General features: G+C 40.6%; 2 protein-coding genes across 6 annotated transcripts in view; one reads left to right on the forward strand and one right to left on the reverse strand.

Moving 5' to 3' along the window:
- Positions 1-1,005: 1,005 nt before the first annotated feature.
- LOC138815273 (peroxisomal membrane protein PEX13) lies at positions 1,006-16,210 on the reverse strand. 2 transcript variants are annotated; one of them, XM_070004580.1, is made up of 5 exons: positions 15,968-16,210; positions 14,175-14,237; positions 5,404-6,098; positions 3,133-3,258; positions 1,006-1,775 (listed from the first exon to the last, which is right to left on the reverse strand). In XM_070004580.1, exons 1-5 carry the CDS (start codon positions 16,057-16,059, stop codon positions 1,477-1,479), a joined length of 1,275 nt encoding a protein of 424 aa, XP_069860681.1. In that variant the 5' UTR covers positions 16,060-16,210; the 3' UTR covers positions 1,006-1,476. The 2 variants fall into 2 exon arrangements, with proteins under 2 accessions (XP_069860681.1, XP_069860682.1); XM_070004581.1 differs by lacking the exon at positions 14,175-14,237 and having other exon boundaries at positions 15,968-16,159.
- Positions 16,144-23,974, forward strand: part of LOC138815272 (tRNA pseudouridine synthase Pus10) — a 67,612-nt gene continuing 59,781 nt past the window's right edge. For 2 of the 4 annotated variants that reach the window (XM_070004578.1, XM_070004579.1), the window contains exons 1-3: positions 16,468-16,788; positions 20,599-20,739; positions 22,685-22,939. In XM_070004578.1, coding sequence (XP_069860679.1) covers positions 20,614-20,739; positions 22,685-22,939 — 381 coding nt within the window. In that variant the 5' untranslated portion in view covers positions 16,468-16,788; positions 20,599-20,613. Of the gene's footprint in view, positions 16,300-16,466; positions 16,789-20,598; positions 20,740-22,684; positions 22,940-23,974 lie in introns of those variants that run through there. The other 2 variants (XM_070004577.1, XM_070004576.1) reach the window with 2 other exon arrangements.

Here is a 23,974-nt window from a genome sequence, read left to right on the forward strand (position 1 = left end):
TTTTTTTTGTCAGTCATGGGGCTTGAACTGTGGGCCTGGGAGCTGTCCCTGAGCTCTTCAGCTCAAGGTGAGCTCTCTACCACTTGAGCCACAGTGCCACTTCTGGTTTTCTGGTGGTTAATTGGAGATTAGAGTCTCATGGACTTTCCTGCCTGGGCTGGCTTTGAACCATGATCCTCAGACGTCAGCCTCCTGAGTAGCTAGGCTTATAGGTGTGAGCCATCAGCGCCCGGCATATTCTTGAATTCTTGATGTGTTAATCTGCAGGATGCTCACAGCAAGAGTGTGAACTTTCCGATATTCTTGGAAAATATTCATATATAGTGTACTGACTGCATTTAGTATCATTATTTTATAGTCTTAGTGGGAAAAAGTACATCAAAAGAAATGTATAGGGACCGGGAAGGTGACTCAGTGGTAGAGTGCTTGCCTTGCATGCATGAGGCCCTGGGTTTGATTCCTCAGCACCACACAAGCAAAAAGGAAAAAAAAAGCCGGAAGTGGTGTTGTGGCTCAAGTGGTAGAGCGCTCGCCTTGAGCTGAAGAGCTGAGGGACAGCACCTAGGCCTAGAGTTCAGGCCACACGACTGGACCCCCCCCCCAAAAAAAAACCCAACCAAACAAAAAAAGAAATGTGTATTTAATGGCATATATTTTCAATGTTTAAAGAATTTGAATATGGAAATTTTATAATTACATAAGGTAGCAGAGAACCAATGAAAAAATTAAAACTCCCTACCACTAGAATTGATTATATCATTAAGTGCAAACCCAAAAGGACTAGAATCTTGGTTGGAGGAAAAAGGAAATAAATCTTTTTATGTATTTTTACTGATTCAGGGTAAAAACTAGTTGTAAAGAGAAGAGTTATGCTCTGTCATTCTAGGACTACCTTTATAATGCTTTCACAGTGACTGTTTCAAGATAATATGTATAAAAGATAATTTTATCTATTGTTTGTAGGTAAAAACATATTACTACCTAAAGTAAACCCAACACTGGACATAAAACAGATCAGAAAATTTTTATTCAGTTTACTTAAGATTATAAAAAATTAGCTTTTTGGCCTATTCTGATATGTATATGTTATCATTGAATTTTTGAGGATTTCAAGTCACTTAACCTACAACTCTGAAAAGCATTAATGATCCCTTCTGAAGTAAACCATATATTCTATAGTTCATCAAAATTACTGTTCTAATAAGCCAAGGGACTTAAATACAGGAAAATGAGAGCAATCTCCATAATCTTAAAAGCTAGGTGAAATAAATGTCTTTGTGGTCCAATAAATTGTAAAATGTAACCAGGTCATTAGACCAACATATTAGTGTATAACTTTAATAATTTCTAGCAGCAAAACACCTGGAATAGCCAATAACAAATGTTTTCATTGAATTGTAGACTAATTTCTTTATAAGAAATGATTTTTAAAAGTACTCTAAAGTATTGTTCAACTGCACCCAAACATGAAAGATATCAAAGATCTTGTTTATCTCCACTTTTCCCTGTGGATTCAGGTGTACCAGGAACCTTATTAGATTCAACAAAAACAGATTCAAAGGCAGCTTCCTGTTCATCCAAGGAATCAGCAGCTGTGGCTCCTTTAATTACTGTTGGGTTGGTAAAAGATTGTTGCTGCTTGGAAACTTTACTCAATTCTACTGTTTTTCTACCTCTTCTTTTACCCAGAATTTTGACATAATTTGCAGGAATAAGTCCTGTTGTTTGACCATCAAGACTTGCCAGAAGCCAGCCACGCACTTTGGGTTGTTGTTCTGAAGAAAAAAAAAGAAAGCCTTGTAATTATACTTCAAGGGTCTAACTGAATATTGATAAAATCTAAGTAAAACATACCTTCATAATGAAATGTATAAGCAAGTAACACGTTTTTATAGTCAAAAGTAAATGTTAAGGTCTATGTTCTTGCTCTGTTCCCCTTTCTTTTAAATTATTCACATATTAAACTAACATTTTAAACACTGAAATTTTTTTTTTCCCCTACCCTCTGTAGAATGCCTACCACAGTTCAAGAGACTCAAATTCCTATTAACAGGTATTACTACAGAAAAGTTATCAAGAGTAGATAAAAGTTCAGGTTTGAGCCTAGTGCTGGCGGCTCATACCTATAATCCTAGCTACTCTGGAGGTTGAGCTCTAAGGATTGTGATTCAAACCTGGCCTGGGTAGCAAAGTCCATGAAACCAAGAAACCCAGAAGTGGAGCTATGGCTCAAGCCATTGCTCAATGCTAATCTGGAGCAAAGAGTCATAACCAGCCTTACCATATCTTAGCTTAACGGGACAATTTATTCATCTTGAGTCTCAGTTTTCTCATATGTGAAATAAGGGTAGGATAACAGAACATGACATTCTGCAATAATCCAGAATTCACACAAACAAGAATTCACATCATTTTTATTAAGGAAAAGTCATTTTGTCAGGAATCATTAAAACCTATTAATGACCTGTTCCAAACTATTCCTGAGATGTGTATATATTACTTGCTGAGGTTCTTTAGTATTGACTATGAAAGATAAATTTTAGTATCCATCTCAAAGTTAACTAAGAAGGAACAAGAGCCTTGGTTGTAGTTTCTAATACTACTTTTTTTTTTTTTCTTTTTGGGTCTGGTCGTGGGGCCTGAACTCTGGGCCTGGGTGCTGTCCCTCAGCTCTTCAGCTCAAGGCTAGCACTCTACCACTTGAGCCACAGTGCCACTTCTGGCTTTTTTCTTGCTTATGTGGTGCTGAGGAATTGAACCCAGGGCCTCATGCATGCAAGGCAAGCGCTCCACCACTGAGCCACCTTCCCAGCCCCTCTAATACTACTTTTGTAAATATTAAAAATTCGGAGTTAGTTTGAAGGCCACATTAGTTGGGCTCACACTTGTAATCTTAGTTGCTCAGAAGGTTAGATCTGAGGATGAAGGTTTGACAACCTAGGCAGGAAAGTCAGCAGGATTCTTATCTCCAATAAACTACCAAAAAAAGCTGGATGTAGAGCTATCGCTCAAGTGGTAGAGCACTAGCCTTGAGCCAAAAGCTCAGGGACAGTGCCCAGGCCCTGTGTTCAAGTTCCAGAACCAGAAAAAAACAAAAACAAAAACAAACCAGATATATTTTCAACTTATTACCTTTGAGAGCTAAGTTTAACATATCACCAGCACGGAAAGAAATTTCTTCTTCAGATACAGCAGCAAAATCATATTCTGCTCTAGCAACTACGTGGTCATCTTCACCACTTGCCCAGTTGATGTTGCCTACAAGCCAAATTAAGAATTAAGAATAGATTAGTAAATCTTGTGAAAGAGAAATGCAGATATTTTATTGACTGTTGATTATAAATTGTATAAATTTATTTGCAACATACACATTTCTTTGGTTGTAATCACCACCAATAAACAGCTTTATTAGCAAATAAGCCATTTGGTTGTTGTTTCACTTTTTTTCTTTTTTTTTAGTGAGGGAGGGTAAGAAAATTTAATGATAAGATTTCTTCAGTTAATATACATATATATACATATACAAAGTTAATAAATACTCATTTGACATAGCTATGGTGTCTCTGCTTATACCATCTAATTCAGTAACAAAACAGTCTATACTGTGTTGTTTGTATGACATGCCTCTGTGTACAACTTTTTTCTTTTTAGCCTTAAACATAATTAGGTCACATTTTTCTTTTCTTTTTTTTTTTTTTTTTTTTTTTGGTCAGTCATGGGATTTGAACTCTGGGCTTGGGAGCTGTCCCTCAGCTCTTCAGCTCAAGGCTAGCACCCTACCACTTGAGCCATGGCACTACTTCTGGTTTTCTGAGTGGTTTATTGGAGATGAGTCTCACGAACTTTCCTGCCCAGGCTGGCATTGAACTGTGATCCTCAGATCTCAGCCTCCTGAGTAGCTAGGATTACAGGCATGAGCCACCAGCGCCTGGCTCACATTAAAAAAAAAAATTGTATTGGGGATTAAATTCAGTATCTTAACCCTTCTGAGGCTTGCTTGGCTGCCACCTGCCACTTTACCACTTAAGCCATCTCTCCTTTTTTTGTGCTGGTCCTGAGGCTTGAACTCAGCACCTGAGTACCATCCCTGAGTTTTTTTGCTCAAGGCTAGTGCTCTACCACCACAGCCACAGCTCTACTTCTGTTTTTTTTGCTGGTCAACTGGAGATAATAGTCTTATGGACTTTCTTGCCAGGAGTAGCTTTGAAATGCACTCTTTAGATCTCATTCTCCTGAGTGGCTAAGATTACAGGTGTGAGCCACTGGCACCAAGCTTTTTAAAGTTTCAGCAATCATTTATTTTAATAGAATAGGGTTCAAGAAGGGAGAAATGGAAAAGGGAGAGAAATGTTTCTTGTTCTCTATGCAGAAAATAAGACTTAAACACTTCCCAGGCTGCCTTTTGCTGGTTTGATTGAGCCTCACAGACTTTTATGCTTGAACTGGATTCAAATCCGATCCTTCAGATCTTAACCTCCTGAGAAGCTGGGATTACAGGCATGAGCCACTGGAACAAAACTTAATTTTTTTCTTTTTCTTTTCTTTTCTTTTTTTTTGTCAGTCCTGGGGCTTGAACTCTGGGCATGGGCGCTCAGCTCTTCAGCTCAAGGCGAGTGCTCTACCATTTGAGCCACAGTGCCACTTCCAGTTTTCTAGTGGTTTATTGGAGATAAGAGTCTCACAGAGTTTTCTGCCTGGGCTGGCTTTGAACTATGATCCTCAGATCTCAGCATCCTGAGTAGGTAGGATTATAGGCGTGAGTCACTGGTGCCTGGCCAAATCTTAATTTCTTAAAAGACAAAGGGCCAAGGATGTAGCTCAGTGGTAGAACTCTGTAGTATGCACAAGGCCCTGAATTTAATCAGAGCTTGTGCATGTGTCTTAACTACTTTTCTCTCAATAAATTAAAAAAAAAAAAGGGCTTGCCTTGAGCTGAAGAGTTCAGGGACAGTACCCAAGCCCAGAGTTCAAGCCCCATGACGAAAAAAAAAAAGAGGGATTCAGTATCTTTACAATTAAAAAAAAAAGGATTAGGGATTATGCCCTGTGTATTTTTGTATTCTCATAGTATCAAGTTCACTACTTTCTAAATTCTGGCTAAATAATAAAGAAATAAATCAGCAAGTTTGTCTTTGCTATTATTTTAGTGAAGAAGCTCTTAAAACAGTAAATGCAAATGCAAATAAAGAATGCTAATTTAAGTATATCTATCCTTTTTTTTTTCTTTTTGAGATAGGATATCACTATGTCGCTCGGGCTGGTCTTAAACTTATGATCTACCTCCTGTCTTAGTCCTCCAAGTGCTAAGATTAAAGTCTTAAGTCAGTACCCGTGGCTGAAAAAAATCTGTTCGTAAGGTTTAAGATTGTTACATGGTTTCTGAACCTGTTCCCTTATTCTTACCTGTTACTTCATCACTGTGAGTAGACAGAAGCTTCCAGATGAGATAAGGACCACCAAGAATAACAGCAAAGAACAAGAATATTGGCCAAGATTTTGCTGAGTTAGCTGCTGGGTCATAAGCACCAAGGGAGGCCACAGTTCCTTCACTCTCTGCCCACAGGTCTTCATTCTCCGAGCCTCTTCTCAAACCCATCATCCACTGTATTCGTCTATAAAGGTATCTTATAGTCCTAACTAAAGCAAAAGCTGAAAAAACCTTTGTAAAGTGTATTTTTAATCTGGAAAAGTGATTTGCTACATCCAATACAGCCCTGAAACTGTTATAGACAGCGGAAAAGGTAGCATCCATCATCATACTGACAGAGGCAAATGCATGTACAATACTTTCAATGGACTGAAATGCACCTCTGCTGCTTTCTTCTGCTTGCTGAACGAACCTACTGGGTGGAAGTTCATCTACACGGAGGCGGTTAAAGCTCAGCCCATTATATCCATAATTATAAGGGCTATAGCTTCCATAAAATGAATTTCCATAGGTGCCATAGCCAGAAGAAAATGAACTGTAAGCAGGTCTGAAAGTGTTCACACTGCTGCTCCCTGTCTGCTGGGATGGCCTTGGAAGAATAGGTGGGGGCACTCTGGTTAGTGTAGGTTGTCCAGGTCTTGTCAATAAAGTAGGACCCAAGTCAGCAGATCTAAAATCAAAAACATTCAAATAGTTACTTAAGAACATAATATATTCAATAAATCTGTTATTAAATCCAGTGTTTTAATTTTTGGTTATTGTATTTTTTTTGCTCTATAATTGTTTTTTTCCAGTCCTGGGGATTGAACCTAGGGCCTAAACATTCTAAGCAAGTGCTCAACCAATTGAGCTACACTTCTACCCACTCCTTTTTCATTTTTCTTTGTCAGTAGTGGAGTTTGAACCCAGGGCAGAGGCAGGCACTCTACTATTTGAACTATACCCACAACCCTTTTGGCTTTATTTTTCAGGTAGGGTCTTGCGTTTTTGCCTAAGGGCTAGCTTTAGATTGGAATCCTTAACTACAGCCTCCAGGTGTCAAAGATTACAAGTCATCCTAGAGGCCAACATTTCTGGTTTTCAAATAGGCTCATGGCTATTTGATTTTGCTTGAATATAAGTTACAAAAAAATTATATTACTGGTGGCCCACACTTATAATCCTAGCTTCTCAGGAGGTGAAAGTCCAGAAGATCAAGTTTTGAACTCAGTCTGGGCAGAAAAGCCTGTGAAAGTCCATCTACAAAATAACCAGCCAGGGCTGGGAAGGTGGCTCAGTGGTAGAGTGCTTGCCTTGCATGCATGAGGCCCTGGGTTCAATTCCTCAGCACCACATAAGCAGAAAAAGCTGCAAGTGGTGCTGTGGCTCAAGTGGTAGAGCATTAGCCTTGAGCTGAAGAGCTGAGGGACGGTGTCCAGGCCCAGGATTCAGGCCCCATGACCAAAAACAAAAACAAAAATAAAACAGCCAAAAGCCAAGGTACAGATGTAACTCAAGTGGAAGAGTGTCAGCTGAACAAGTAAGCCATACTACTTCAAAGCCTTGAGTTTACATTCTGGTACAAAAAGAAAAAGACCTGCATGATGTTCACTTCTTCCAAACATGCTTTGTTCTAGATATTGTTTCTCCATTACCTCGTACAGTGTTTAACATAAAATAGGCACTGATACAAGTACTACAATGGATTTTCTCATCAGTGAATATTAATGTATATATATACTATCATAGACTATGAATAGTTTCTTGTGTAGTCTTGTTTCATCAATTGCAATCAATGTTATTTAAAAAATTATGAAGAATCTGCCGGGCGCTGGTGGCTCACGCCTGTAATCCTAGCTACTCAGGAGGCTGAGATCTGAGGATCGTGGTTCAAGGCCAGCCCGGGCAGGAGAGACCGTGAGACTCCTATCTCCAATAAACCACCAGAAAACCGGAAGTGGCGCTGTAGCTCAAGTGGTAGAGCGCTCGCCTTGAGCTGAAGAGCTGAGGGACAGCGCCCAGGCCCAGAGTTCAAGCCCCACGGCCGACAAAAAAAAAAAAAAAAAAAAAAAAAAAAAAAAAAAAAATTATGAAGAATCTATCTAAACACTCAAAATCAGCTTTTTTTTTTTTTTTGCCTTTCTCTGGTTTTAATGCTATCTTATGACATACTTAAGTATCTAGTGTTCACTGTGTATTTTTGCTTCTGTTAAAACTAGTTAAGGACAACTAAAAAAGATTGGCATAGGACAAATCATGTGTTGTTAATGTTAAGTGTCCAGTCTTCCCTTCTTAACTTTTTATTTGAAAGATTTCTAACAGAAAAACAATTTGGAAGAATGTAGTCAATTATTAGGATTTTGCCACATTTCCTATTCTTGTCTTACACAAATTATTTAAGCACTTGAAATTTACTTGTAAGCTGATACGCCATCCCTTACTGAAATATATATCTTGTAAAAAGAGACATTTCATACAAGATAATCATAATTTTAAATCCCATCATTAAAATTAACAATAGTCTCACAAATCTATTATACAAATGATAGTCAAAATGAATCCAGATGGACTCCAGCTATAATCCTCGCTATTCAGGACACTGGGATCTGAGGATCACAGTTTGAAGCCAGCCCAGGTGGAAAAGTCCATGTATCTCCAATTAATCACAGAAAAAACTGGAAGTGGAGCTGTGGCTCAAGTGGTAGAACACTAGCCTTGAGCAAAGTGGAACCAGGGATAGCGACCAGGCCCAGAGTTCAGAAGTCCTGGGACCGGCAAATAAACACCCACCACTCCCCCCACAAAAAAAATCCATATGGCAAATAGACACATGAGGAAATGGTCAACATCCCTGGCACAAAGGAAGTGCAAATCAAAACATCTTTGATATTCCATCTCACACCAGCTAGATTTGCCAACATCAGGAATTCGAATAGCAACAATAAACACTGGTAGGGATGTGGGGCAAAAGGAACTCTACTACACTGGGAATGTAAACTGGTATAACCACTTGGGTCAGCAGTCTGGAGGTTCATAAAAAAACAAAACAGAACAAAACAAAACCCCATGGATCTTCCCTACAACCCAGCCATTCCATTCCTGGGCATCTACCCAGAATATCACAAGCCAGAATACCATAAAGACACTTGTATATCCATGTTTATTGCTGCACTATTCAAAATAGCCAAGTTATAGAAACAGCCCAGTTGGCCTAAAACAGGTAAGTGGATCAATAAAATGTAGTATATATACACAATGAAATTTTATTCATCCATTAGAAATAAGGTTATGTTATTTACAGGGAAATGGATGGACCTAGAACAAATCATGTCAAATGAGATAAGCCAAGCTCAGAGAGACAAATAGCACATTTTCTCTCTTATGTGGAAGCTAGATCTAAAACAAACTGGACATAATTATATAGGCCTCTAGGCATTTAAACACAAACAGTTACACCAAAGGAGGATACCAGTAGGGGAGGAACCCAAAGTATAGATAGACATAGCCAGGCATAATAGGAGATAATCAGACTTACGGAACAGAAATAAAAGAAAAATGTAAAAAGTAGCAGAGTGCCAGTGCCTCATGCCTATAATCCTATCTACTAAGGAGGCTGAGATCTGAGGATCATGGTTGCAAGCCAGCTGGGGCAGGAAAATCCATGAGACTCTCATCTCCAATAAACCATCAGAAGACTGGAAGTGGCACTGTGGCTCAAGTGGCCCGGTGCTAGCCTTGAGCTGACAGCACCCAGGTCCAGAGTTCAAGCCCAATGACTGACCAAAAGAAAAAAAATGTAAAAAATGAAGACTGAAAGTACAGGCCTACTATATATTCTGGGTTGGGATCAAGCTAAGATGAAATAAAAAATTTTAAAAATTGAATTACTCATTGCCTGAGGCCGGGAACTAGGATGCGCTACCTGATTCCTATTTGCTGACTTGCTAATTTTAAGATTTTCACAAAGTTACAAACCTAAAAAGGGGGTGGATTCAGATATGCTGCAAGCTCAGGAAATAAACCAAGTTAACATCTACAGACACAGTGACAATCTGAGATCTCCTTAGTCAGCTTTTTTTTTTTTTTTTTTGGTCCAGTCGTGGGGCCTGAACTCTGGGCCTGGGCACTGTCCCTCAGCTCTTCAGCTCAAGGCTAGTGCTCTACCACTTGAGCCACAGCGCCACTTCCGGCTTTTTTCTTTTTGTTTATGTGGTGCTGAGGAATCGAACCCAGGGCCTCAGGCATGCAAGGCAAGCGCTCTTCCACTGAGCCACCTTCCCAGCCCATCCTTAGTCAGCTTTTTTATATCTGATTATTATATGGAATTGGGTGCCAAGGAAACAAGTAGACACAACAGAAAACCTACTAGGCAGAGAAAGAAAATGTAGAAAAAGGAAAATAGAAAAAAAAATAGAACTCTACGATTCCTACTCAAAATAATTGTGTTAAAAAACATCACGAAGGCTGGGATCTAGCACTTGCCTCTAGCAGTGATTGAATCCTGGGGTTCAATCCCTGGCATAGGGTAGGGGTGAGAGACACAAAACATGAAGTGTAAACATCAAGTAACAAGGTCAACAAAAATCAACATTATTATTTTTTCAAGGAAAAACTCATTTAATGTAATAGCAAATCAAAGATTCTAGACATATTTAAAAATCACCAGAGATAAAGCAGTATCTGTGAAAAATCAAAGGAAGTAAAACATGTAAACATTTAAAAAATTCCATTAGAAAGTTCAGATGATACCTGCAACCACAGGAACTATGCTGCAACTATACGACAAAAAAATTAGTTGTTCAACTTTAAGGAACAGAGTAGAAATATGGAATTTTGGGATTACACTTTAAGTAATTGCAGTCTGGGTAATGAGACTAACCCTCCAATGGAAACATAGATAAGCTAGTATCTGCTTAAAGCATCAAAGAACAAGGCACTGAGAATTTTTGGTGTTGGGATCAGGAGTGAAAAAATAATTTATAGAGCCTGGCCTTTTTAGATATTTCTCTAGGGACTATGGACAATTCAGGAGGAGGTGGCTGACAGGATGAGACAACCCTGTAGAGCTTTTAAACAGACCCACTAGGCCAAGCAACCCTAAAAGAGAATGACCATAGTAAGCCTCTACCCTTCAGACCTGGACCTTTCTTTTTCTTTTAGTGCTGCTACTGTTTGAACTCTGGGACTTACACTCTCATTTGGCTTTTTGATCATGGCTGGTATCCTACTAAGCCATACCTCCAGTTCTCCAGCTCTGGCTTTTGCTAATTAGAGATAAGAATCTCTCAAATTTGTCCAGGATAGCTTTGAACCAGGATCCTCAGACCTCAGCCTTGGGTAGCTAGGATTGTAGGTGTAGCGACTGGAATCTGTGTGTGCCTGCGTGCCAGTAAACAGGGCTTGAACTCCAGGCTTGGGTGCTGTCCCTGAGCCTTTTTGCAAGGCTAGTGCTCTGCCATGAGCCACAGCTCCAGCTTTTTGTGGTTAACTGGAGATTAGTGTATCATGGACTTTTCCTGCATAGGCCAGCTTCAAATTGCAATCCTCAGATCTCAGACTCCTGAGTAGCTATGATTACAGGAGTAAGCCCCTAGCTCCTGGCTTTGCTTTTTATTTTTGATAGGCATTCTATCAAATTTCTCTCTACTTTACTTAGATTTTGTTGTTGTTGGTGGTGGCTTGGGCGCTGTCCCTTAGCTCTTCAGTTCAAGGCTACCTAGTGCTTGAGCCACAGCACCACTTCTGGTTTTCTGGTGGTTAATTGGAGGTAAGTCTCACGGACTTTCCTGGCTTTGAACCTCCATCCTCAGATCTCAGCCTCCTGAGTAGCTAGGATTACAGGCGTGAGCACCAGCGCCTGGGTTTTAAACGACAATTTCTAAGTTGCCCAGGCTGGCCTCCCTAGTCCTAGGATCACAGCATGTGCCACCCTATATGGCTAAGCCCTTCCTTTCTTTACATCCTGTACCTTACTGCCTATTGGACCAGTTATCTCATAGTTTCAGGGTTTTTTTCCTCCTCCTAATTTTACAATTCTCATTTGGTTCTGTTTTATAGTTTCTGTTCTCAGCTGAAAAATTCTAGTTTTGTCTTAAAAATACATTAAGCATAGTTGTTTTAAGTCTAATAATTCCATTTTTCTGGATCTCCTATAGAGCTCTTTGTATTGTCTGATACTGTTCTTTTCAAAAACGTATTACTTTTGTTGTCATTTAGGCCTAATTTTATTTTTTAGAAGTGAGAAATGTATGATCTTACTCTCTTTAGAAAACAGTAGAAAAGATTAGGTTGATCCAATTTTGGTGTCAATAGCTGACTATCTACTGGCTATTCTTTAGGGGATAAAACAATACAATGGATTTATTTACTTATTTATATATTTATTTATTTTTGCCAGTCTTGGGCTTGAACTCAGTACCTGGGCACTGTCCCTGAGCTGCTTTTGCTCAAGGCTAATACTCTACCCTTGAGCCACAGTGCCACTTCCAGCCTTTTCTGTTTATGTAGTACTCGAGGAATCAAACCCAGGGCTTCATACATGCTAGGCAAGCACTTTACCATATTCCCAGCCCCAGGTTTGCTTGTTTTTTGGGAGGGGGTTGCTTGTTTCTCTTGTGCTGGAACTTGGGCCCAGGGCCCTCTCCCTTAGTTTTTCACTCAAGGTTGGTGCTCTACCACTTGAGGCACTACTTCACTTCCAACTTTTTGCTGATTAATTGGAGATAACAGTCTCATGGATTATTCTGCCCAGGCTGGCTTGGAATTTTGATCCTCAGATCTCAGGCTCCTAAGTAGCTAGGATTATAGGAGTGAGCCCCCAGCAATTGGGCCCATTTTTTCCCCTAATATACCAAAGAATACAAAAAAGGAGACACAACCTTTCCAGTCTACTCAAAGATGGAACTCCATGACTTATTGTAAACAGAGGACAAGAGGAAAGCCATGGAAAACAATTCAGTTCAAGTTTCACCAGACATTTTTCTAGCAGTTGAAGGCAATCAGAGACTTCCAAATCATGAACCAATTAATAAACAGGCATAATTCAGGTCTAACTAATTCCAGAAGGAGGACAGTTCCTGGTGTGCTTCCTACATCTTAACACAGTGCCACCAAGGAGCCAGGTGCTTTCCTTTTTTCTGGCCAGCTGCTCAGCTTCCCCAGTATGTGGCCAACATTTTTCTCATGAGCTCCAGAGATTACACAGCAGTTCCAGGCACCTCCTATAACTATGAAGCTGAGACTGGCTTATAGTTATGGAGGTTGAAGGTCAAGAGGCTATAGCCACTGATGAAGACTCAATTATATTATTATTATTATTTGGTTGGTCATGGGGCTTTACCTCAGGGCCTAGGATATGTCCCTGAATTCTTTCACTCAAGGTTAGTGCTCTACCACTTTGAGTGACAGTACCACTTCTGGTTTTCTGGTGATTAACTGGAGACAATAGTCTCACAGACTCCTGCTCCAGGCTTGTTTTGAACAGAGATCCTCAGATCTCAGCTCCTGGGTTACAGGTATGAGACACCAGCACCTGGTGTCTCATTATTTAAAATGAGAGCGAAACACTGTGTATTAGTAAATTAAAGGGATGTGAAACCTAGAGATGATACCTTCTTCCAAAGATTCACTTTACTTTTTTTGGGGGGGGGTACTATGAAAGTTTGAGGCACTCTACTCTTTGAACACAACCCCAGGAAGACATATACTTTTGATTGGAACTAGGAATCTAGGATTACTTTAATTTAGTAAAGATTGTATTGATTTAAAACTGGATTTCTTACCAGGGCTAGTCTATTTCCCTTTTAATACTTTTACCTTTTCTTCAAGGTCCCAGTATGGGCCCTAAGCCACATTCCCAGCGCCCCAATAACTTTTTTTTTTTTTTTTTTTAGAAAGGTGAATGTAGGACTGGAGGCATGGCTCAAGCAGTAAAGTGCCTGCCTCCAAGTACAAAGCCCTGAGGCCATGAAGCCCTAAATTCAAACCCCAGTATTGAATCAATTCAAAGGCTAATGTAACAAAAGCAATTCTGAAGAACAGCAAGACAAGGAGGTAACTGGCATATAATACACATCAAAACTTATCAGCTGGGTGTGATGGCACTACACTACCCAGTAGCTGGTAGACCCACTACCTACAAGGCTGAAGCAGGAAGATAGGATTTATTAGGCCCAGAAGTTGGGGGCAACATGGGGAGACCCAATCTTATGAGCAGATAGATCAAAAGTCACAAAGCTTCCCAAACAGGATTACAGTATAGTTAAAGAGGATGTGAGATAAAATATACTTCACAACCAACAATCCTGGCACAATTAGTTTCTACATAGAAAAAAAAAAGAGGTTCTCAACACTGACTTTTGTACACCAAACTTAGTTCCAGGTGCATTAAATATCTAAACATAAAAACCAGAAAGTTTAGAGAAAAATACCAAGAAAAAATTTCTTGTGTTTGTTTTTGGCAGTACTGGAGTTTGAACTCTGGGGTTGGCACTTTGCTAAGCAGTTGCTTTACTATTTGGGTCACACTTGCAGCCCTAGAAACATTTTCTTATCTGAGACAAAAAGCACAAATAATAAACTATTTTTTTGGTTATAATAAAATTAAGTACTTACAAATTAGCAAGAAAAAATAAAATCAGTAAGTGGGCAACAAAAATTAAAAGGAAGAACAGATAAGTAAAATGATATATATATAATAGAAAAAATACACATCATTTTGTTTAGTATGTTTTAGTAGCTTTAAGTATAAAATATAAATACAACAAACCTAAGTGCTGGAGAAGAAATAAAATTTTTGGTATACAAAACATCAAATGTGCAGTAGTTACCACTGGAAAGAAGAATGAAAGGATTTAACTGTTTCTCTTTCTTTTTTTAATTTACAATAATTTATTTGTGCTGATACTGGGACTTGAACTCAGGGTTGCCAGCTTTTGCTTAGCTTTTTAATTCAAGGCTGGTGCTTTACCACATAAGGCATAATTCCAGTTCTGGCTTTTTGCTCCTTAATTGGAGATGAGAATTTATTGGATTTGTCTATTTGAGCAGGCTTTGAACAGAGTTCCTTAGATCACACCATGATTTAGGTGTGAGGCTCCAGAATCCAGTTAACATATTTATTTAGTCAGTCAGTCAGTCAGTCAGTCAGTAATGGGGCTTGAACTCAGGGCCTGGAAGCTGTCCCTGAGCTTTTTTTCTTTTTTCTTTTTGCTCAAGGATAGCACTTTTCCACTTTGAGCTACAGCTTCACTTGGTTAACTGGTGATAAGAGTCTCACGGACTTTCCTGCCCGGTTAGTCTTTGAATCGAAATCTTCAGATCCCAATCTTCAGAGTAGCTAGGATTACAGGCGTGAGCAGCCAGCACCCAGCTTAACTTTTATTTATATATAAAAGGCTGCAAATTTGGCAAATGTTAATACTTCTTAACGTTGAGATGTTAATACTCAAGTATTATCTTTCTACCAGTCTGTGTTTTTAAAAACCGTTCAAATGAAAAGGGAGAAAATGGTTATTTTTTACGTGAACAGATGCAAAAATAAAAACGCTCTCTTCCAGCAAACTGTCTAAATGAAAACAAAAGTCAGCGTCACTCTTTAAAAGGCCGGCAGAAAGTGTTGTCCCGGCTTAACAGGGTTTTTAATGAAGCCCAGGACTTGTTATGTGCCTACCATTAAACTGAGTAGTTATTATGTCCAGGCAGTTTAGCGCGTAAATATTAAAGGTTGCAGAACACGTTAGAAGTCTATTCCAGTACATTAGGAATTTTTTTTTTTACGTTCAGAAAATCAACATTACTACACATCTGAACCACACTTCCTGAGTTAAATGTCCACCTATCTAAAAAAAAAAACAAAAACAAAAACCAAAAAACTTCAAAAAAAAAATCCCCCCAAACCAAAACCCCACATCGATTCGTGAAGCTCTTCCAATTCGGTACGTTCAGCTCTTTCGGAAGTTGCAAAGGCCATCTGCCACTGATTAAAAACAAGACAAAAACGATCAGGCCTTAGGAAAACACACCCGGTTTGGCACACACAGGCCACTCCGGGGCCGGGCAGGGATTTAGACCCGCTTCGCAGCGTCGTTCCCGCGGATCTCAGCTCCGTGGCGCCCGCAGAGGCCGCCCGGGCGCACCGGTGACCTTTCGGGCTTCCGCCGACTCCTCAAGAGGTTGTAAACAGCTTTTACAAAAAGGGCTCTTCTCCGGGTCGAGGTCGGGCTGGACCGACGCCGTTCTCAACTGCTGGAGGCCGAAGTTCCAAGCCTGGCCAGGGGTGCGAGCGGCGGCGGCGGCGGCGCCGGGGTCCGCGAACCCGCGCAGGACACCCGCCCCCCGCCGCCCCCAACTTCGCCTCTCCCCCACGCCCGGCTCCCACGGACGCGCCCGGGCGCTCCGGGGAAAACCTCACCGCGACACCGCGTCCGGGGTCCCCGCGGACCCCCGCCAGCCACCCCCCTCCCTCCCTCCCACCCCCCTCCCGTAACGGCCTCAACCGCCTCCGGCCGAGCCCCTGCTTTCGGCCCACCAAACTCCGTGCGCGAAGGATTTCACACTCACTGGAAGGTGGGGCCGGGTCCCGGTCCCGGCCCGGCCCCCGGAATTCGGCGGGTCTCCCAGGGTTTCGGGGGAGGCTGAGGCTGCGACGCCATCTCTCCGCCTCGGGTCGGCTGCCGCTCCCGGCCCGGACTGTCCCCGGCCCCGGTACACAAACGCCTCACGTGCCAGGCGCGATGAGACGAACGCCGAGCATCCCACCCCGCCCGTCCCGACAGGTCTGGGACAAGCTTCGGGGGCGTCTATCTGGGACCAGGAGAATGCTACTCATTCGTGGGAGGAAAAGTTCCCTTCTTTCTTTCCCTAGGAAGAGTCTGCGTCCTAAAGTGGCGGAGGTGGGTTCATCGATACTTCCGGCAGAGGCTAGTGTGGCCTAGAACTGAGCGTGTGTGTGTGTGTGTGTGTGTGGGGGGGGGGGTGTCTTCTCGGGGAGCCGGCCCTTCCGCTGGGGAGCGATGCCCGCGGCGCGGTCGAGCCCACAGACAGGGTGGGGTGTGCCCACGGCCGCACACCCGGAGCTTCGTACAGATGTCCCTACAAATAGGGAGACGTTCGCTCAGGCCTCGCTGGAGGGGGCCTGGTACTTTCGTTCCAAAGCTCGGGTTTCCTCGGGGAGCAGAATTGCTAGGCGCACCGAGTGCGCGGCCTTTAGTCTTCCCCGTTCCCCCCGAGGGCCGGAAGGGTTAAATCCCTGGGTCCCGGCATCTCCGGAGCAGGTGAGGCGGGGTGGGCTGAGCGGACGGGTTCGCGCCCCGCCGTGGGAGCCTTGCAGCGGAAGGAGATCGTTGTGGAGACCGCTGGAGCGGCCTTGTGGGCCGGAAGAGGTAAGTAGGCAGTTTCTTGGACCAGAGCAAAGAGGATAAGGGATTGCTTGGATCGAGCTTAGACGCGGGGGTGAACTTTCCAAGAACGCAGGGTAGAGTCAGTGGCTGAGTAACTTAACCGTAGCCCAGTCGAAATGGTGAGCATGGCCTCTGGAAATGCACACTCCCACCCTGAAGCCACGAGACGGATTGCATCCGTGTGCATGGAAATGAATTTTGGAACATCTCATCGTGTGTAACTCCAGCCTCTCCCCCCCCTCCCCACGTCTTTCTTTCCTCCTCCTTTTTTCATCCCCAACCATTGTTTCAAATTTTGTTTTGCAACTGACCAGAAGGAAGGAAGTCCCTTCTTTCCATTAAATCAGACTGGGTATGTGGAGAAGGGGTTCAGTCTCCTTAGAGGTCCATACACGTGGTAGCTGCTTCCTTGCAAAGTTTCTTGAGTCCTTTCTGTAAAACAAACATGAAAACAAAAAGCAAAAATCATAATAATGGCAGCTGACGCTGGAAAACTTACTGTGTGAGATGTATTTCTCAGGGCTTGCTTGCAATAGTAAATCTAAGGGGACAAACTGATGTTGGGAAATTCTGTCATTTCACTACATCAAGATGGGACTGTTAGCGAAATGGAGCTCCCTTCCCATAGCTTAGTCCACTCCTTCCCCTCTCCACAGCTTAGCATGCTCCCTTCCTAGGCAATACTAGGCCCATCTAGTAAATAATCAGCCTCCAACCCCCTTTACATTGGGATGGCACTTCTCTGGGGCAGCTACCACCATATAAGGCAACAGGAACCCCTTAGAGGGACCTTCAGCAGACCTGAAGGCAATTGCAGGACTCCTTATCTACAATTTGGACAGCACCTATAAATTCTAGTCTGCCATAATGAAGCCCCTGGCCCACACATCCACACCAGGATCTCCACCTCCTAGCCCCTTCTAGTCTCTACTAAACCTCCTAGGTTATCTAGGTCACCTCAGACAATAGCCAGTGCTGCTTCTCCCTTGTAAGAGGGGATTTTGCAGGCCCCTCTCTCCACAATAAACCTTTCTTTGTTTTCTGTACCTGGATGTCTGCATAGTTTTCTGGCAAAGTCCAAATAATCTAACAGGAATAACCAGATTCCTTTTAATGTTAACATACTTGAGAAGTAAATATGTTACTTAGGTGAAAGTGTTGAGAGGTCTATAAATCCAAGGCTCAATTATTAACACATCTGAGTGTTTTGAAGATCTTGAAATTACTCAAGTCAGGAAATTTTATCATTCTTAACAGGTCTGAGAACTTTTCAGACCCAGAATGTCATTTCCTGACTGCATAGTACTCTTATTTTAATCGATCTATTGGAGAAACAACATTCTATCTTTAAGCTAAAGGAAAAAAGCAAAAATGTAGCTATTTAAGTTGAAAAAAAAAAGTTTCACTAAGAAGTTTTCTTCTAAAGCCTGTTGCTGGTTTTAATTTTTGTTGTTGTTGTTTTGCCTGTCCTGGGCCTTAAACTCTGAGCCTAGTTGCTTTCCCTAAACTCCTTTTGCTTAAGGCTAGTATTCTGCCACTTGAGCTACAACACTGCTTCCAGCTTTTTCTGTCATTAATTACAGATAAAGTTTCAGACATTCCTGCTTGGGCTGGCTTCCAGCTGCGATTCTCAGATCTCAGATCTCAGTCTCTGGCTTTTTTTTTTTTTTAGTGGAAAGAGGGTATATTTGTTTTTCTTTCAAGTTAAAGATTAATTCTGAATTTAATTGCATCCTGGGCCTGCCTTGACTAGTAGAAAGGAGGAGAAAAAAATAACAATGAGCAAGATAGAAAACCATTTATTTATGAGAGTTCAATCACATGTATTTTATTTATTTATTTATTTATTTATTTATTTATTTATTTATTTATTTTTGGGTCCAGTCGTGGGGCCTGAACTCTGGGCCTGGGCACTGTCCCTCAGATCTTCAGCTCAAGGCTAGTGCTCTACCACTTGAGCCACAGCGCCACTTCCGGCTTTTTCTTTTTGCTTATGTGGTGCTGAGGAATCGAACTCAGGGCCTCAGGCATGCAAGGCAAGCGCTCTACCACTGAGCCACCTTCCCAGCCCTCACATGTATTTTAAATGCTTATTTTTAGCCTCATGGATCCAGTCCTTTCTCAACATCAAGTTAACAGGTTAAGTGAGTTGGTTAAGATATTCTAATGTCAACAAGATCACATAGTTTCATTATTTAGAGTACTCCTGTTTATATCCCAAGTACTTTGTTGACAATACCCTTGAACCTAGATTTACTTAGGCAACCCTGGTTGTTTCTCAATTTTGGTGTATGAAAATTCTTACTGTGTCCAAACAAGCCTGGCTTTTTTCTCTATTGTTACAATCATACTTACCTGAAGTAAAACACAGCTCTGGAATATTTACTTGTCTTGATAAGTAGCCACAGACATTTAGAAACTTATAAATAGTGAGTTTTAAAGGTCTGGAAAACACAGACTTAACTATAGGAATTACATCTTCATAGTAAACTCTTGGTAAGAGCTTTATTGTCCCACAGATTTTAAGCAAGTTTATTGATTTATGAAGTTACACAAATTTAAAATAAATCAGTTCATTTTAAAGTAAATGTGGATCCATTGACTAATTATTTTAAATAAAATCATTAGTTCATCATTTTAAAGTAAATGTGGATCCATTGACTAATCAAATGAATTTTTGCCAAACATAGAGTTATTGGGTAACTTCAACTTTTGGTACCTTTTCTTTCCTAGCAGTAGAAAATTTTATGTTGGCTTCTCCAATACAAATATAATTAAGTTTTTAAAAATGTGTTTATTCAGATTTCAAAACTTGGCACCATTTAAGGCAAATGATTACTCATATTTTACACTTTTTTTTCTACTCCTAGATTAAGGAGCAAGTTTTTCTCATTTTGCAAACACTTACTTGGAACTTATTTGTATCATCAAAATTGATTCTTTGGGTCCTACTGATGTATTTGTTTAATTTTTTTTAAAATTTTTGGTGGTGATTTGAACTCAGGGCTTCAAGTGTTCTACCACTTGAGCCATGCCTCCTTCCTAATCAATATGTTTTAAATATTTGACTGCTATCAATAAGGCTAGACAACTATTACTATATAAATTGATCTGAATTATTTTCTAACAAACTCATTTTTCAATAGGAAAAAAATTAATACCTTAGCAACTCTCTTTACACTGAATATTACAAAATTAAAAGTAAGACTTCACCTCTGTTTTCATTACTCCTCTCAGAAGCAACCTTTTTATTTCATTTATTTATTAATTTTTATTTAATTGTGTTTGTACTGGGACTTGACTCAGGGTTTTATGTTCTTGCTCAGCCTTTTCTGCTCAAGGCTGGTGCTCTACCACTTCTGCTTTTTGCTGGCCAGAGAATGCTCTTGGATTTGTTTGCCTATGCTGGGTTTTGAACCAGGATCCTTAGACTCAGCCTCCTGAGAAGCTAGGAGATCTGATTCATGGCTTATTTCTCTTAATTCACTTGATTATATTGATGTACTTTATCATAATCTAATGTAAATTATTTTGCAATTCAAATTTTTTACTTGACCCACTTTTTTTTTCTTATGAAAAGGCTTGCCCAGGCTGGCCTAGAACACATATGCTCAAGTGATCTTTCCACCTCAGCTCCCTAGAGCTGGGATTGTAAGAGCTCATCACTGTACTTGACTCATCACTGTATTTGATCTTCTTCCAGACTCATTCAAGTTCATATGCCTATAACACAAAGGACATTATGGGAGAACATTGAAATTGCTCATTAGTTTTCCTTTCCTTTCTTTCTAGTTATAATTATCAAGTATGTTTCCACTGACTGAAGAAAACAAACTTGTGGCCCACTTGTTGCTCAGTTCTGGAACCTGTCCAAGATGTATCTTCAGATTCTGTGGTGTAGATTTTCATGCACCTTACAAACTTCCATACAAGGTATTTTCTTTATTTTTTTGAATTAAGAGGTTCCCCCCCCATACTATTATTATTATTAGTTATTGTTGTTGTTGTTGTTATTGCCAGTCCTGGGGCTTGAACTCAGGGCCTGGGCACTGTCCCTGAGCTATTTTGAACAAGATTAGCATTCTACCACTTGAGCTCTACTTCTAGCTTTTTTTGGTGCTTTTTTAAGTGTTTACATTTATATCTATCATATGGTGCAGACAGATCTTTTTTTAAAATATTTTTAAAATTTTATTTGTTTATTTATTTTTTATTATAAAAATACCGTACAGAGGAGTTACAATTACATGGCAAGATAATGAGTACGTTTCTTATCAAGCATTGTTGCCTCCTCCTTTGTTTTAGACAGATCTTTGTAGAGGAATTTACTGGTACTTTTAATGTTTACATGGATTTTTTTACAAAGGGCATTTGAATAGAATATCACAAAATACTGCTTCTGGGCTGGGAATGTGTCTTAGTGGTAGAGTGCTTGACTAGCATGCACGAAGCCTTGGGTTTGATTCCTTAGTATCACATAAACAGTTAGCTACTCAGGAGGCTGAGATCTGATCATGGTTCAAAGTCAGCCCAGGCAGGAAAGTCCCTGAGACTCTTATCTCCAATAAACCACTCAGAAAATTATAAGTCATACTAAGGCTCAAGTGGTAGAGAGCTAGCCTTGAGCTGAAGGGCTGGGGGACAGCGTCCAGTTAAAAAAAGAATATCACAGAAATGTTTGTTTTCTTTGTCAGTTGTGGGGCTTTAAATCAGCGCCTGGGTGCTGTCCTTGAACCTCTAAATGCTTAAGGCTAGTGCTCTACCACTTGAGCCACAGCACTACTTCCAGCTTTTGAGTGGTTAATTTGAGTTAAGAGTCTCATAGGGACTTTTCTGCCTGGGCTGGCTTCCATTTGTGTTTCTCAGATCTCAGCCTCCTGAGTAGCTAGGATTATACATGTGAGCTACTGGCTCCTGGCTAGAATGTTTCTTAAATTAGTATATATAAATCATTTGTAATTATGGTGCCAAATTTCAGCACTATCATTATCTGCGTATTATGTATTAAATTGTCTGAAGATATTTCACTTAATGGACTTCTTCAAATGATTGAATTTTATATTAAAGAAATACTGTACTTGTGATATTTTAGTGATTGTGAGGAAGGATTGTGATTCAGTTTGTATTTCTTCTCTCTTCCTATCTCTTCTCCTTTCCCCTTCCTTTATCTCCCCTTTCCCCACCCTTTTCACTTTTTTTTTTTTTTTTTTTGTCAGTCGAGGGGCTTGAACTCTGGGCCTGGGAGCTGTACCTGAGCTCTTCAGCTCAAGGTGAGCAGTCTACCACTTGAGCCACAGGGCCACTTCTGGTTTTCTGGTGGTTAATTGGAGATAAGAGTCTCAGGAACTTTCCTGTCTGGGCTGGCTTTGAAGTATGATCCTTAGACTCAGCCTCCTGAGTGGCTAGGATTACAGGCATGAGCCACTGGTGCCTGGCCACTTTTTTTTAAAATGCTGGAATCTGAATAGTAATCCAAGGCCTTGTACATGCTAACCAGGCATTTTACATCTGCATCTCCAGTCCAATTTATATTTTTATGAATTACCAAAATTAACAAAAAACCTACTCTCACAGAGTTACAAACTAGATTAATAAATTTGTTGGTGGTACTTTTCTGCCTGAGATTTAGTATTTTACCTTCACTGATGTATGGAATCCCATTGGGAAAATACAGTGGTTGTTAGATAAGTCTCTTCAATTCCATAGAAAGCCAGTACTGTCTAATAAAATAAATGTGTTGTTCCAGCATTTATATAAGTCATCACTGCACAACTCTTTAATTACAATTTGTACTGTTGTTTTCATGCTTTTATCTTATCCAGAAATCCTGAAGGACATTATAGAAGGATCATTACTTTTTCTTTCATTAACTTTTCAGGAGTTGCTTAGTGATCTACAGAAATTTCTGGAGTCTGGAAAAGATGAATTGGTTTTGGAAGTTCCAAACCCACCTCCCAAGAAAATTCGGCTACAAGAACTGGAAGATGGGGTTGATAATTTAATTCGAAATGGAGAAGGCAATATCTCTTATATTGAAGATGGAAATATTGCTTCCAAGAACTCAAATTTTAGTGTATGCAATGTTTGCCTTGGAATTCTCCAAGAATTCTGTGAAAAAGAGTTCATTATGAAGGTAAGTAATATTTTTTGTTACAGATACAACTATGCCAACATTTTCAGTCTTGAGGCTCAGAGTACTTGTATGCATAGAAAGGAACCATGCCATTCATTTCAACTTGTTTCACACTAATGTATAATTGAAACATGATTTTTTTTGGGGGGGGGGTCCAGTCATGGGGCCTGAACTCTGGGCCTGGGAGCTGTCCCTCAGCTCTTCAGCTCAAGGCTAGCACTCTACCACTTGAGCCACAGTGCCACTTCTGGCTTTTTTTTTCTGCTTATGTGGTGCTGAGGAATTGAACCCAGGGCTACCACTGAGCCACCTTCCCAGCCCCCATGATTTTGTTTTTTAAAACCAAAATCCACTACTCTTTGTATTGACATATCTGAAACTTAATGAACTATATTCCTGTATCAATCATGAGTGTTGTTCAACTGAGTGCTATTTGCCTGTTGCTGTTCAGCATAGCTAAAGAGATAGAGGACACTTTTTGTAATACCTAGTATTACCTGAAAAAGGTAGATTACAGTTTTATAAAAGGTAAATGACTAAATGTGGAACTACTTTTTATTTCCTGCTATCAAGAATATTATATTTAGCTTTATTTTATTGGCAGGCAAATTAAAAGTTAGGAAGTAATCTAGTAGAAAGCTAATATCTTGGGGTTTTTTGGTATCAGACTTCCTGTTCTTTTGTTGTTGATGATTTTTTTGGTTTGTTTTTGTTATTGGTCTTAGGGCCTAAACTCTGGGCCTAGGCACTGTCCCTCAGCTCTTCAGCTCAAGGCTAGTGCTCTACCACAGCACCACTTCTGGCTTTTTCTGCTTATGTGGTGCTGAGGAATTGAACTCAGGGCCTCATGCGTGCAAGGCAAGCACTCTACCACTGAGCCACCTTCCCAGCCCCAGACTGTTCTTGCTTGCTTTTTCACCTGTAGCTGAGGCTCTATTACTTGAGCCATACCTTGACTTCTGTCTTGTGCTGGTTAATTGAACATAAGAATGTCTAAGATTTGTCTGCCCTGGCTGGCTTCAAACCGAGATCCTC

The sequence above is a fragment of the Dipodomys merriami genome, unplaced genomic scaffold, assembly GCF_024711535.1.
Source record: "Dipodomys merriami isolate MVZ:Mamm:240054 unplaced genomic scaffold, mDipMer1.0.p SCAF_63, whole genome shotgun sequence".
Classification (NCBI taxonomy): domain Eukaryota; kingdom Metazoa; phylum Chordata; class Mammalia; order Rodentia; family Heteromyidae; genus Dipodomys; species Dipodomys merriami.

Bases quoted from the DNA above. Each gene is read 5' to 3' on its own strand.
- LOC138815273 (XM_070004580.1), bottom strand. From the start codon at position 16,059: ATGGCGTCGCAGCCTCAGCCTCCCCCGAAACCCTGGGAGACCCGCCGA. The intron at 6,099-14,174 runs GTTTGTTGTATT...TTTTGATTTTAG, and splicing joins ATTTCTTCTCCAGCACTTAG to ATCTGCTGACTTGGGTCCTA. The intron at 1,776-3,132 runs GTAATAAGTTGA...TTTTTTCTTCAG, and splicing joins GTTAAACTTAGCTCTCAAAG to AACAACAACCCAAAGTGCGT.